At 42.3% G+C, this 13,842-nt stretch overlaps 1 protein-coding gene across 1 annotated transcript in view; it reads left to right on the top strand.

Annotated features, from left to right (window-relative positions):
* Positions 1-13,842, top strand: part of tmtc1 (transmembrane O-mannosyltransferase targeting cadherins 1) — a 50,958-nt gene that overhangs the window by 34,612 nt on the left and 2,504 nt on the right. The window contains exons 10-19 of the mRNA XM_053649988.1: positions 1,136-1,303; positions 1,478-1,591; positions 3,448-3,591; positions 4,442-4,550; positions 4,792-4,894; positions 5,559-5,694; positions 7,733-7,877; positions 8,240-8,377; positions 10,504-10,626; positions 13,226-13,303. Coding sequence (XP_053505963.1) covers positions 1,136-1,303; positions 1,478-1,591; positions 3,448-3,591; positions 4,442-4,550; positions 4,792-4,894; positions 5,559-5,694; positions 7,733-7,877; positions 8,240-8,377; positions 10,504-10,626; positions 13,226-13,303 — 1,258 coding nt within the window. The remainder of the gene's footprint in view (positions 1-1,135; positions 1,304-1,477; positions 1,592-3,447; positions 3,592-4,441; positions 4,551-4,791; positions 4,895-5,558; positions 5,695-7,732; positions 7,878-8,239; positions 8,378-10,503; positions 10,627-13,225; positions 13,304-13,842) is intronic.

Here is a 13,842-nt window from a genome sequence, read left to right as displayed (position 1 = left end):
TTGTGTATCTGCACACTGGAGGATAATGAGCATATAGTGTGATTCAGGAATCAGCTCAAACCTGTATTACCATTTCTCAAGTATCTGATACTGTTAATGGCTCCAGTGCTACAATTTCTCAGCAGGTTTCAATTTCTAGACAGTGTGCTGTGCTCAGGAGCTAATCCAAAACATCTTTATTCTCAGTATCCATTCACATTCATTCATTTGGATAATGCTTTTATCCAAAGTGACTGAGACAGGATACAACTGAGGGGGCTTGGAAGAAGCCCCCCGTTCTGAAATCTGATAACGGAAGTCGCCTTAATGTACTGTGCAGCACAAGGATTACTCCAGAATTAATGGCACCCTTCCAGAGAGGGAGCAGAGAAATGACTACGAGATCAATATTGCACACAATAAAACAATTGGACGAACTACTTCCCTTATTAAACCAAATGCAATCAAATTGTCAGCCATGAAAAAATGCTTTCGTAAAGCCGTTCTCAGCCTCCAGAAATTCTCCTTGCCTTAAACCGAATCTCCAAGAATTACTGTTGTCGTAGACAGGTCCGGGGCATATGATGAATTAGAGACAGTTGTAAAATATGAGGTTTTGGATCTAGATTGCGACCGGTGCGTCTGAGACTTTTGAAGATTGTCGGGATCACGAGTTCTGCTCAGTACCAGGATATTTTAACCTGCTCATGTTGCGTCACAGGGTTGCAAGCGCTGTCTGCCCTCTTCTGCATACAGCTACAGATAAAACTTATCTGTAGACACGCGTGGCTGTATTTCAACAAGATAAGGGCCTTTATTCCAGTTGCGTATGCGATAAAAAAAACAATCGGCTGAAAATTCCACAGACCGTTTTCTTGTGGCGTATCCGTACGATCGAACTCGCGGTCGGTCGGAGCGGGTGTAAAGTTGAGCTTTAATATGCGAACAACCTGAAAAATGACCTGATTTGCAGTTCAAGAATCAAAATCGATACTGCGAATACTTCTAAGTGGTCATATATGTGGAGTGGTGTAAGTAATAACGATTAAAATAAACCTTGATCATCACTATTGAGTACGTGTATATCTTCAGTCGTTTTTGGAAGGGTGTTAATAATTCTGAGTTCTCTCACACTCCTGTCTTTCTCTTTCTCCAGTATGGGTTACTGCATCCTGGTGGTGCATGGGCTGAACCGGCTGTGTGCCGTGCTGAGTCGTTGGGGTGCAGCGGCGCTCACCGTCTCCATGCTGCTGCTGCTCCTCCTCTTCTCCTGGAAGACTGTTCAGCAGAACGAGATCTGGCTCTCTCGAGAAGCCCTCTTCAGGTGTGTGTGTGTGCGTGTGACGGAAATGTGTGTTTTGGAAAATCTGATGTCAGATTCTTTATCTTTCTCGAGATAACTGTGGACGAAGGCAGCTCTCTTGGCTTTTGTTGTTGTTGAATGAGATATCAATGGTTCTCTTTTCTTTTCATTTTTTTCTTCTTTACTTTCTCTCAGGTCCGGTATTCAAACATTACCTCACAACGCAAAAGTTCACTACAACTACGCCAACTTCCTGAAGGACAAAGGGCAAAACCAGGCAGCTATTCGCCACTATAAAACAGCCCTCAGGTCAGTGTGTTGGGTGGGTGGGTGTGTGTGGGTCTGTGGGTGGGTGGGTGTGTGTGTTTGGGTGTGTGTGTTTATTTTTGGAATATGAGCAGACTAACAGAACATGTCACGACTGTTGCTGGTATTTGTTTTTGTTTTGTGTTTTTTTTTCTTTAGGACTGTTGTTTAGGTATTGTGTATAAAATTTAAGTTCATGGGTCTGCACTCATTTTTGTGGCTCTCAAGACATGTTCAAAGACAACAGGACAAAGAAATCCGATGTTTGAGTAAGAATAATGCTCGGGTTTGTGCATATGAAACACGGTCTGAATCCCGACGAGGCTCCCTTGAGCCAGAGGAGCAATGGTGGGAGGGATGATGTCCTGTCAATCACAGTGACTCTAGCCAGACGTGGGTGAGCTATTCCAGGAGCGCTGGGTGTGACGTGGGGATACACACTGGAGGAGATGCCAGTCCATCACAGTGTGCACAATCAGTGCACACACACATTCACACCTAGGGGTAATTCAGCGTATACAGTCCAGGGAGGAAACCGGAGAACCCAGAGGAAACCCTTATGGACACAGCAAGGAAGCTCCACACAGACAGTGACCTGAGATCAGGATTAAACCGAGGAGCCTGGAGCTGTAAGGCAGCAGTGATCCCCGCTGAGGAAATGCAGCAGCACTAAAAATCACATATACTGTGTATTGTTTGTTAGTTACAGCTATAAATCATCAGACCATTAAAAAGTGTTCTCCTGTCATCCTCGTCACTTATTTGCAGAAGACTGTAGTGAGAAATGAGGCTGTGATACTGGAGCAGCTTAATGAAGTCTCCATATACCCTCTCTCTCTCTCTCTCTCTCTCACACACTCTCTCTCTCTCTCTCTCACCCTCTCTCACACACACACACACACTCTCTCTCTCTCTCTCTCTCTCTCTCTCTCACACACTCTCTCTCTCTCTCTCTCACCCTCTCTCACACACACACACACACTCTCTCTCTCTCTCTCTCTCTCTCTCTCTCTCTCTCTCTCTCACACACACACACACACTCTCTCTCTCTCTCACCCTCTCTCTCTCTCTCACCCACCCTCTCTCTCCCTCTCTCTCTCTCACCCACCCTCTCTCTCTCTCTCTCTCTCTCTCACCCTCTCTCTCTCTCTCTCTCTCTCTCTCTCTCTCACCCACTCTCTCTCTCTCTCTCTCTCTCACCCACCCTCTCTCTCTCTCTCTCACCCTCTCTCACACACACACACACACTCTCTCTCTCTCTCTCTCTCTCTCACACACACACACTCTCTCTCTCTCTCTCACCCTCTCTCTCTCTCTCTCTCTCTCTCACCCACCCTCTCTCTCTCTCTCTCTCTCTCTCTCCCACCCTCTCTCTCTCTCTCTCTCTCACCCTCTCTCTCTCTCTCTCTCTCTCACCCACTCTCTCTCTCTCTCTCTCTCTCACCCACCCTCTCTCTCTCTCTCTCACCCTCTCTCTCTCTCTCTCTCTCACCCACTCTCTCTCTCTCTCTCTCTCTCACCCACCCTCTCTCTCTCTCACACACACACTCTCTCTCTCTCACCCTCTCTCTCTCACTCTCTCTCTGTCTCTCTCTCTCTTGCTCTCTCTCTCTCACTAACTCTCTTGTTCTCTTGCTCTCTCTCTCTCACTTTCGTGCTCTCTTTCTCGCATTCGCTCTCACTCTTTCGCTCGCTCACTCTCTCTCATGCTCACTCACTCACTCTCTCTCTCGCTCTCTCTGTCTGTCACTCTCCCTCACTTGCTCTCTCGCTCTGTTACTCTCATGCTCACTCTCTCTCTCTCTCTCTCTTTGTTACTCTCTCGCTCCCTCTCTCTCTCTCTCTCTCTCTGTATCTAGGCTGTACCCTCGGCATGCCAGTGCCATGAACAACCTGGGCACACTGACTCACGACACAAAGGAGGCAGAGCTGTACTACAGAAAAGCGCTTGACATTAACCCCCAGCACAACCGTGCACTCTTCAACCTGGGCAACCTTCTCAAGTAATACACACGCTTATACAATGACATGCATAAGTATTCACCCCCCCCCCGACCTTTTTCAAGAGAAAATGAAACCAAAACAGTAATAAAGTTATGCTAATATACAGCGTGTCCCGAAAGTCTGCATACACAGGGGACAATGTTTGCCAGCACCTCGTCGGTTATGCCTTTCTCTCTGGATATCCGTAGACGTCCACTTCTTGGTTGGTCCGCAGCACTTCCAGTCTTTTGGAATTTGTGTCGTGTGTGTTTTGTGCTCGCCATGTTTCCTGTTAAAGTCCATCGCAACCTTGCGACAGCTTCCTGATCCAGCCATGAGAATGATTTCAATACGTTCTTCTTTTGTCAAAGGTGATCTTAAAAGCTATCTGGGAAAAAAAATATATAATACAAAAGTAAATAAATGGAAACGTATGGAGACTTTGGGACACCCTGAACAATGTAAAATAGGTTGAATGCAGTTTAAAGAGAAATAATATAAGATGTCAAAGAAAATGTAAGCAAATCAGAAAAAAAAAAAAATTCAGTACAATAAAAGTTCAATACTGCCACTGAGGATTAAAATCACAGGCTTAACTTTACACTGGATGAAACAGGAAAGTTTTACAATGACATTAAAAAAGCACCATTTATAAACATCCTTTCGTTATCATGGCCTGTTTTGTGTACATCCGTGACGTGCGTATAATACCGGGTAAGTCCACTGCAGTTCCAGGCTGTAACACTAACACAAAATGTGAAAAAGGTTCAAGGGGGGGTGAATACTTATGCTGAAGTGCAGTATAGTCTTGTACATGTGCATCACTGTAGCTCCTATTCTTCTAATAATATCTGGAACGACGATGCGCAGGTCGCAGGGGAAGGAGGAAAAAGCTGAGCACATGCTAAAGGAATCGATTCGCTTCGGGCCACAGTTTGCTGACGCCTACTCCAGCTTAGCGTCTCTCTACGCTGACCAGGTATCTCCTTCTTCTCTCTTTCTTCCCCTCCTCACTTTCTCTCTGTGTATCTGTTCATCCCGCTACCTTTCTGAACACCTTTCTATTCCCACCATCAGTCTTGTATCTTTCCATTACATTGTTTCTACAACTAGCTTCTCCTAGTAAGGAATAAATCACAGAGTAAAAGCTGTACTAACGTACGTGTGTGTGTGTGTGTGTGTGTGTGTGTGTGTGTGTGTGTTTGTGTGTGGGGTTGCAGAAGCGGTTTGCAGAAGCGAATGAGATTTACACAAAGGGTATCGAGAATTGTCCAGACAGTTCTGACCTCCACAACAACTACGGCGTGTTCCTGGTGGACACGGGTCAGTGCCTGAAATCATCTCAGTACCTCAACAACTGCCAAACAGCATTTACAGGCCACTCCAGAAATATTGGCACCCTACATGAAAACGAGTATAATGAATATTCACGGATAGAAAGAATACTGACTGGATAGTTGGATTTTAACGCAACATTTTTTGCCCAAAAAAAAAAAAAAAAAAAAAAAAAGTTTGTTACGAAATTATTGGCACCCCAAAATGAATGTTTGATATGTGAAAATAGCAGCATTGATCCTCGTACTGTATCATTGGATAGATTTATATAGAGATCATGGTATTATCTGAACACAACATCTCTCTTATTGTAGTTCCAATGACTGCTTTTTTTTCTTCGCAACACATTGTAGTTTAATTTATTTAAATAAATGATTTTTTTTTTTTTGCATTTGTTATATATATTCTATAAGGGCTTCAATAATAATAATAATAATAATAATACATTTTCTTATGTTTTGGAGCAAAACTATTATTATAATTTTTTTTTTCATTAAAGAAAAGGTCATTAATTAATTCACATCTAATTGTTCAAGTGGATTTTTTTTGGTCTATTCTCACGCCAGTAGTTTTGGATTTCGAGCTGTATGATCACGTTCTGATATTATACTGATTTCAATACCTTGAAATGGCCCTCGTGCTTCTCCCTCAGGTGATGGCGAGCGAGCGGCCGTTCATTACCAGCATGCCGTGCAGTTGAAGCCCTCTCACTACGTTGCCATGGTGAATCTGGCCCGCCTGATGCGCTCCTCTAACGGCAGTAAAGAGGCAGAGATCTGGTATAAACGGTAAGCTGAGGAACTGCTCGATTCGGTCGGAGATATGAAGCGCTCAGATTAGGGTGATGGTAAAGTCAGTAGTGAAGTAATGAAGTAACGATTTCAGGTATAAAATGCAGTATGTAGGAAATAAAACAAGGCAGCTTGTGCATGGCCGTTGTACGCTCTAAATAAACAGGAAGTGATGGGTTTGTTTGATAGGATTAGAGAGGAGTTACTGATTTATCTCAATGAAAGCATCTGTGATTGATGGCTGATGTTCAACCAGATCTTCCGGTTCAACCAACGGATTTCTTTACAAAATAAACAACAACGAAGGAATGGGACTGAAAAAAAGGGAAGAGGAGTGAACATCAGCGTGGCTTTTCACTGCTCCAGAAACCAGCGCACTGGTCTTAACTAGATTGAAGATAATAAATTGCAGATCATTTAACATAATCTTTGATTTCATCTTTTTTTTTGTGATTGCCAAAAAGTCCTTAAGCACAAATCTGCTCCGAAGCAGCCTTTAAACATGATTGTATTTTGTATTTAGTAGCGTTATTTATTAGGAACACCGGTACTCCTGTTCATTCATGCAGTTATCCAATCAGCCAATCATGTGGCAGCGGCACAGAGCATACAATCATGCAGATACGGGTCAAGAGCTTCTGTTAATAACACCAAAAAGAGGAAAGAAATGTGATTGCAGTGACTCTGACGGTGGCATGGGTTGAAATCTCTAGCACCTTTAGGGTGTTTGATTCGTTTCCTGCAGTGAGTCGATTCAGAGATGATTCATTTTCTCACTTCACTTGGAAGCTCTCAGACACTCTCAGACCAGTTGTTTGGGTTCACACCCGAGTGCGATAGCCGTGTTCTCACCTGCCTAAACAACCAGAAAACATGCCTAGGCTCCATTTTAACAGAATAAACACTGCATATGAAAGCACCCTAATTAATTGTAGACCTGCACACACAGTGCAATTTCATGACCTTGGTATTTTGTTTCCTTCTTAAACTAAAGTTTTTTTCTACAATGTAAGAACAAACAAAATCATTTAGTGTCCTTCAAGTGTGATAAATTATATTTATATAAATATACTTCTCTGAGAAGGACATTTTGCATTCGCACCTCCTGGGTTGCAGGTTCGAATCCCGCCTCCGCCCTGTGTGCGGAGTTTGCATGTTCTCCCTGTGCTTCAGGGGGTTTCCTCCGGGTACTCTGCTTTCCTCCCGCCGTCCAAATACGTGCGTTGCAGGCTGATTGGCTTTTCCAAATTGTCCGTAGTGTGTGAATGCGTGTGCAGTTGTGTAATGGATTTGCCCCCCGTCCAGGGTGTGTCCCGCCTTGTGCCCCGAGTTCCCTGGGATAGACTCCAGGCTCCCAGTGACCCTGTGTAGGATAAACAGTACGGAAAATGGACGGATGGATGGATACCTCTCTGAGATGTTGTGATCTTTTCATTAAATAATTAATTTTTTTAAATATTTGCATTCTGAATTGAAGCAGCTGATGTGATGTTAAATTTTTTTTGTTTTTTTTAAAAAAAATGGTCAAATTAAAAAATATATCTATTTAGTGTAAATATATTTATTTTTTTATAAATAAAAAATATTCTTTTTCAAATTTAATAAACAATATTTTTTCATATTTACTATAATTATATTTAAATAATTATTTTAAATATTTTAATATGATAAATGTTCATATTTTTGTAAAATAACAATACAATTTTGTTAAATTAATTTATTAAAAAACAGTTGATTTTATATTTTTTATTATTATTATAATTATTAACACTTATTATTGTAATATTATTCTTATTTATATTTATTATATATTTATATACAGTTTTCTTTTTTTAATGAGCACTACTTTGGCAGTTTAAGAGCAAAGCTGTACAGTATGTCACGATGCTTAGAAATGTGTTTTGTAGAAATGCTTTAGAGAATCATGATATGATATTTTTTGTCATATCGCCCACCGCTAGTGTAGAACCACATGTACAAGGCTCAGTGTGTGTGTGTGTGTGTGTGTGTGTGTGTGTGTGTGTGTGTGATGCAGGGCACTGCAGGTGGTGCGTAAGGTGGATATCCTGACTCCTCTGGGAGCGCTGTACTATAACACGGGCCGCTACGAGGAGGCTCTGCAGCTGTACCGAGAGGCCGCATCGCTGCAGCCGGACAACCAGGACATCTGGCTCGCTCTGGTGAGAGCTCTGTTAAACAGTCTTTTAATCCTGGCGTGTAAAAACATCCCCTGTCTGTATTGTGGTACAACAACAAACTGGATTGACATTGATCGGAAATGACGGTGTGATCAGATTTTCTAGGATGTGTGTTGAACTTTGCGTGGTTTGTGTTTGGAAAAAGAAACGGCTTTACATGAAGTCACTGTGCTGTGATTAGTTATTATGGAGGCTGGGAGAGATGAGGCTTTCTGGCACACGGCTCACAGACTGGAGCAGCGTAATGAAGTCTCTGCAGACCCCACGCTGTGATTTACATCAGCGTCTGAGCCGCTTTGCGGTGTCGAGTGCACAAAAATCACATTCTCTTTCTGTGTGTTCAGGCTCAGGTGTTGGCGATGGCAGGCCGTGCGAAAGAAGCCGAGAAAATGACTCTGGGCATCATTGCGAAAAGCAACAGCTGTATAGAGTGTTACCGCCTGCTGTCTGCTATCTACAGCAAGCAGGGAAACTACACTGAGGTGTGTGTGTGTGTGTGTGTGTGTGTGTGTGTGTGATGATGAGCATCTTTAAATATTTTGTGTTAATTAATAACCACTTAGGATTTAAAATATTTATATCAGCAAAGCCTTTGAGCTCGACTCGGATATTAGATTTTGGTTGCGTCTCCTTTCCCTGAACTGAGAATAAAATACAGGATCTCTCTCTCTTTCTCTCTCTATCTATCTATCTATCTTTTTTTTTTTAATCTTAAATGCAATATGAAGTAAATAAAGTGATTCACTTATGTGAATATTTCGACACATTAGTGATGCACAAAAATTAAAAGTCCTGGCGAAGACACTGAAAGGCAACACCCACTGGACTAAGGTTGTTTTTTATTTTTTTTTAATGTACAGTTGTGCCCAAAAGTTTGCATACCCGTTGCAGAATCTGCTAAATCTTAATACTGTTAACAAAATAAGACGAATCATAAAAATCCCATGTTGTTATTTATTTAGTTCGGTCCTGAATACGCTGTTTCACATAACAGATGTTTACATATAGTCCACAAGACACAATAATAACTGAATTTACACAAATGAACCAGTTCAAAAGTTTACACACTCTCGATTATTAATCCTGTGTGTCGTTGCCTGGATGATCAACGACTGTGTTTATGTTTTGTGAGAGTTGTTCATGAGTCCCTTGTTTGTCCTGAGCATTTAAACTGCCCACTGTTCTTCAGAAAAATCCTCCAGGTCCTGCACATTCTTCACTTTTCCAGCATCTTCTGTATATCCGAGCCCTTTCCAACAGAGTTTATATGATGTTGAGACCCATCTTTTCACACTGAGGATGACTGAGGGACTCGTACACGACTGTTACAGAAGTGTAAACATTCACTGATACTCAAGATGGTAACACGATGCATTAAGAGCCAGGGGGGTGTAAACTTTTGAACAGGGTGATTGGTGTAAATTGTTATTTTGTTTAAAGATCCTTTTTCCCCCCCATTTAGTACCGCCCTTCAGATGCTAAATAAGACAGTTACATGTCTCCCAGAAGACAAAATACTAATAAAATTTTAAAAAATGATAAACAGTCGCTGATCATCCAGGTAATGTCACGCAGTATTAAGAATCGAGCGTGTGTAACAGAACTAAATAAATAACAACATGGGATTTTTATGATCCTATTTTGTTAACAGTATTAAGATTTAGCAGATTCTGCAAGGGGTGTGCAAACTTTTGAGCACAACTGTATTCATTTATTTTTTTTAACTAATCGGACAGACTCCATTGGCATGTTAGCAGGGACTTTTCTTTTGGCTTCTGTTGTTTTGCCGTCTGCCTACTTTGATTATTGTCTGACTAAATTTGTCCACAAACACGTCCACGCGTCTGCAGCGAGGCGATCGCCGGAGCTAGACGAAAGCACGAAGTCTTTCCTTGCCGAGTCAGTCTGAGCTAGAGAAATCACCATGGAGACTGGGAAGTTTAAAGCTGCAGATAAGAGGCTCTCTTCGATATGAAGGAGAACAAAGGATTACTAGTTAACAACCGAATGCGAAATAATCAACCTTGTGTTTTAGACACGCCCACCTGAGTCGCACCAATGAAAACCTGGCCAGAGATGCAGTGTTTAATGAGCGTTGGTAACGTTGTTAATATTCTAATGCAGTCTCATTCTAATTCAGTTCTTGCACTTTCATAATGCTGAACGTTTTAATCAACTGAAAATGGAAACCTGAGGAACGTATACAGGCGATGCTTATTTTTGCTGTATCGAAACCGTATCGTGTCGAGGCGCCGCCGCCGCCATCGCGTCGAGACACCGCCGCCGCTGCATCGTTACCTATCGAAAATTGCGGTTGTGTATCGTTACACTCCTAGTAGATATGTGTGAGTGAATGTTTGAATAAAGGTCTAGAGATGTGGTACAGCTGTGGCTATGAATAATTACCAAGTGACCAAATGACTAAAATATGAATAAAGTTTTAATAGTTTGTAACAAAACTAAATTTAAATGAGCTGTTTTTTAAAAAAAACTTGCACTATAAAACATTGGAATGAAATTTGGGGGAAAAGTGGTATGTTTTATTCTTTGTGTGTGTGTGTGTGTGTGTGTGTGTGTGTGTGTGTGTGTGTGTGTGTGTGTGTTACAGGCGTTGGATGCTTTAGATAGAGCGCTCCAGCAGGAGCCGATGGACCCCACAGTGAAAGCGGAGATTCACTTCTCCATGGGCAACCAACTCCGAGAGATGAATGAGCTAGACAGAGCCTTTGAGGTGCTTTGACCTCTCTCTCTCTCTCTCTCTCTCTCTCTCTCTCTCTCTCTCTCCCCTTCACTCCCCCCCTCTCTTTCTCTTTCTCCCTCTCTCTTTTGTCCTCTCTCTTTCCCTCTCTCTCTCCCCTTCCCCCTCTCTCTTTCTCTTTCTCCCTCTCTCTCTTTCTCTCCCTCTCTCTCTCCCCCTCTCTTTCTCTCTCTCCCTCTCTTTCTCTCTCCCTCTCTCTATCTCCCTCTCTGTCTCTCTCTCTATTTCTCTCTCTCTCTCCCTCTCTCTTTCCCTCTCTCTCTCTCTTTCTCTCCCTCTCTTTCTCACTCTCTTTCTATTTCTCTCTCTCCCCCCTTCTCTCCTTCTCTTTCCCTCTCTTTCTTGCTCTATCTTTCTCCCCCCCTCCCTCTCCCCCCTCTCTCTCTCTCCTTCTCTTTCCCTCTCTCGCTCTCTCTCTCTCTCTCTCTCTCTCTCTCTTTCTTTACACACATTTTTCCTTTCTCCTCTTTTTATTAATTCGCTCAGTTCACGCATTCCCCTTCATTTTCCTTCTCGGCCGTTTCTTTTCTTTCACAGCTTTCCACCCTATTTAGTGAAAAGTCCGAGTCTTTGTGAAATGAACAAACACTGTAAGTAGGTAGGAAATGAAAAGAAACAAACAGTCTTTAGAAAAAGCTCACGGGCTTCAGAAGGAAGCACAACAAAATTCCAAAGCAGTGAGCGAGAGAGAGAGAGAGAGAGCCTCCGCGTCTTGATGTCTCTTTCCAACAGCCCGATAACTGACACTAAAATAACCACACTCTCTTATCTCAAGCCACACACAGCTCATTTTCGGAGAATTCCCGCGGTCTCCGTTTTAATCAAGCGTAACGTTTACCTTCCTCAGCTCGATTCTGCTTCAGCTGGCCTGATCTGGTAATCCCGCTCGTTTCCTGTAAATACAGCTCTTTTGGCTGTTCTCCTTGTGCTTGGACAGACTCCAGCTCTCCTGGCCCTCGTCCGTGTCTTATTTTGGCCTCTGAAGGCTGCTATCAGGTTTAGAGGTTGACAATAAAGATGTACTCAGTTCCGCTGGACAATTTTGGGTCAAGACAAAAAAAAAAAAAAAGAAGAAAGTATACAGTATAGAGTTACTTTGTGCTGTGATATAAGCATTGGAGGAGACTGAAATAAGCTTTTAAACCCAGAGGGAGTGTAGACGATAAAGAAAGCCTGAGTGACTGAACTCAAATCTTGTCAATATTAGATCAGGGTGGAAATATGTCCTGGAAAATCCTGGAACAGAGTCATGGAAAACACCTGGGGAATGAGAAAACCCATCAAATGTCCTGGAAGCTTTTAGATTAGTAAGATTATTAGTAAGTAATTTTGTTTGAGTTATTTCTTTATACTACAGTGCTGTTGAATTGTTGAAGTCTCGATTCTGATTGGTCAAAATGTGTTAATGAATTTTCTATCACATAGGAAAGTCTTCAGGACAGAGGGCTTTGTGGATTCTCTTTAACATGACACAGCATTTTTCTCTCATTTGGTCTTATCCATCCTGAAAATGTGTTTCTTATGAAATATTTGTGATGAGTTTTGATGATTCTGGTGCTAGTTTGTCGGTTGGTGTTGTTTTCATTATTCCTCTGAGAAATGAGTGTTTGTGTGCTGTGCCGACATCACAGACGGACATTTTTATTGCTGGAGCAGTCGTGATGGTGTTTTTAATAGCGGGAAAAAATTCAACAGGAATAGCAGTCAGGTTTTTTTTCTGGCGATAATCAGAGTCATATTAATGAGAAATCCAGCAGAGAAGTAGCAGAGACAGACGTTGGTGACAATGTTGGACTCGAAGCTCCAGAATACACACCAGGTTACACTGCGTTTTCGGTATTACGTTTTGACGTTGCTTTGACGTTGGGCAGTGGTGGCTTGGCGGTTACGGCTCGGGGTTACTGATCAGAAGGTCGAGGGTTCAAGCCCCAGCACTGCAAAGCTGCCACTGCTGGGCACCCTTGAGCAAGGCACTTAACCCTCTGTACTCCAGGAGCGCCGTATCATGGCTGACCCCGCGCTCTGACCCCAGCTTCCTGACATGGGGTATGCGAAGAAAATAATTTCACTGTGCTGTAATGTATTTGTGATCAATAAAGACTCATTAGCATGAAGGTTGAAGCTTTGAGCAGAGTGTAGATGAGGAGATGAGAGAGCTGGACAGACTAAAGGACTAAAGCGCCGCTGCATCGCTCTCTCTAGGTAGAGATGGATAAATCCACTGCACCACTGACAGCAGATATTTGAGCGGCATTGTGAGTAATGTAGGAAAACATTAATTGAATATAGTCCAACATGTCGATGAATGAAGTTTAAACTAAAAAAAAAAATGCAACATGTTAATTAATTATAACGCTTGTTATACAGGCCGATTGTGTAGATTTTTTCCTTTAAGGTCAGCGAATGTTAGTGCAGCAGCATCTTTAAAAATGTTGTGGGAAAAGTCCTGGAGAATAATTTCCTAATATTGGAGCAAGCTAGAGGATTTGTGTGCGTGCATGTGTGTGCATGTGTGTGCGTGTTAGTGTTGTTACTGAGGAACAAGCTGGCTGATGCGTATTTTCTTCCACAGAGCTACAAACTCGCTGTTGCGCTCAAGCCTGACCAATCACAAGCTTGGATGAACATGGGAGGAATACAGCATATAAAGGTATATTCAAAGCATCTGCCTACTTACGAACGAGGGCATTTCAGTTCATCTGATATCGGATGCTTTCTTAGGAAGACAGTAATGAGCAAAGCATTACTGGATCGCATGAATACAACCTGCCAACCTTTACGCATTTCGCATAAGAACTCCGCATTTTAACAAATACGCCAAAAGAGCAGTGACCCCCAGGCACCCCCCCCCCCCAAAAAAAAAAGCAAATGAGGCAATCAGCGTCTGCATCTGGAATGACTGATTGACAATTGTGCAGCTATTTTCAACTCACTGGTATTCACTGACCCCCTGGACGTCTGACCAATCAGAGCACAGTATGAAAGGAGGAGTTTAGAATGAATCCTTTAGAATGAATCATTGAACGAGTCATTTTTGAAACTGAGGGGAAAAAATGTTATGCTACAGTTTAAATTATGAGCACAGTAAAGTGTTTTTTGACCTTGGATGCATGAAAATCTATTGTATGAGACCTTTAAAACAAAACTAGGCATGTTTCAAAACCATAATAGGTGCGCTTTAAATAAAAA

The sequence above is a fragment of the Ictalurus furcatus genome, chromosome 19 (genome assembly GCF_023375685.1).
Source record: "Ictalurus furcatus strain D&B chromosome 19, Billie_1.0, whole genome shotgun sequence".
In the NCBI taxonomy this organism is placed as follows: Eukaryota; Metazoa; Chordata; class Actinopteri; order Siluriformes; family Ictaluridae; genus Ictalurus; species Ictalurus furcatus.
Note: the sequence above shows the minus strand (reverse complement) of the source record. Positions and strands in the feature narration are given on the sequence as shown.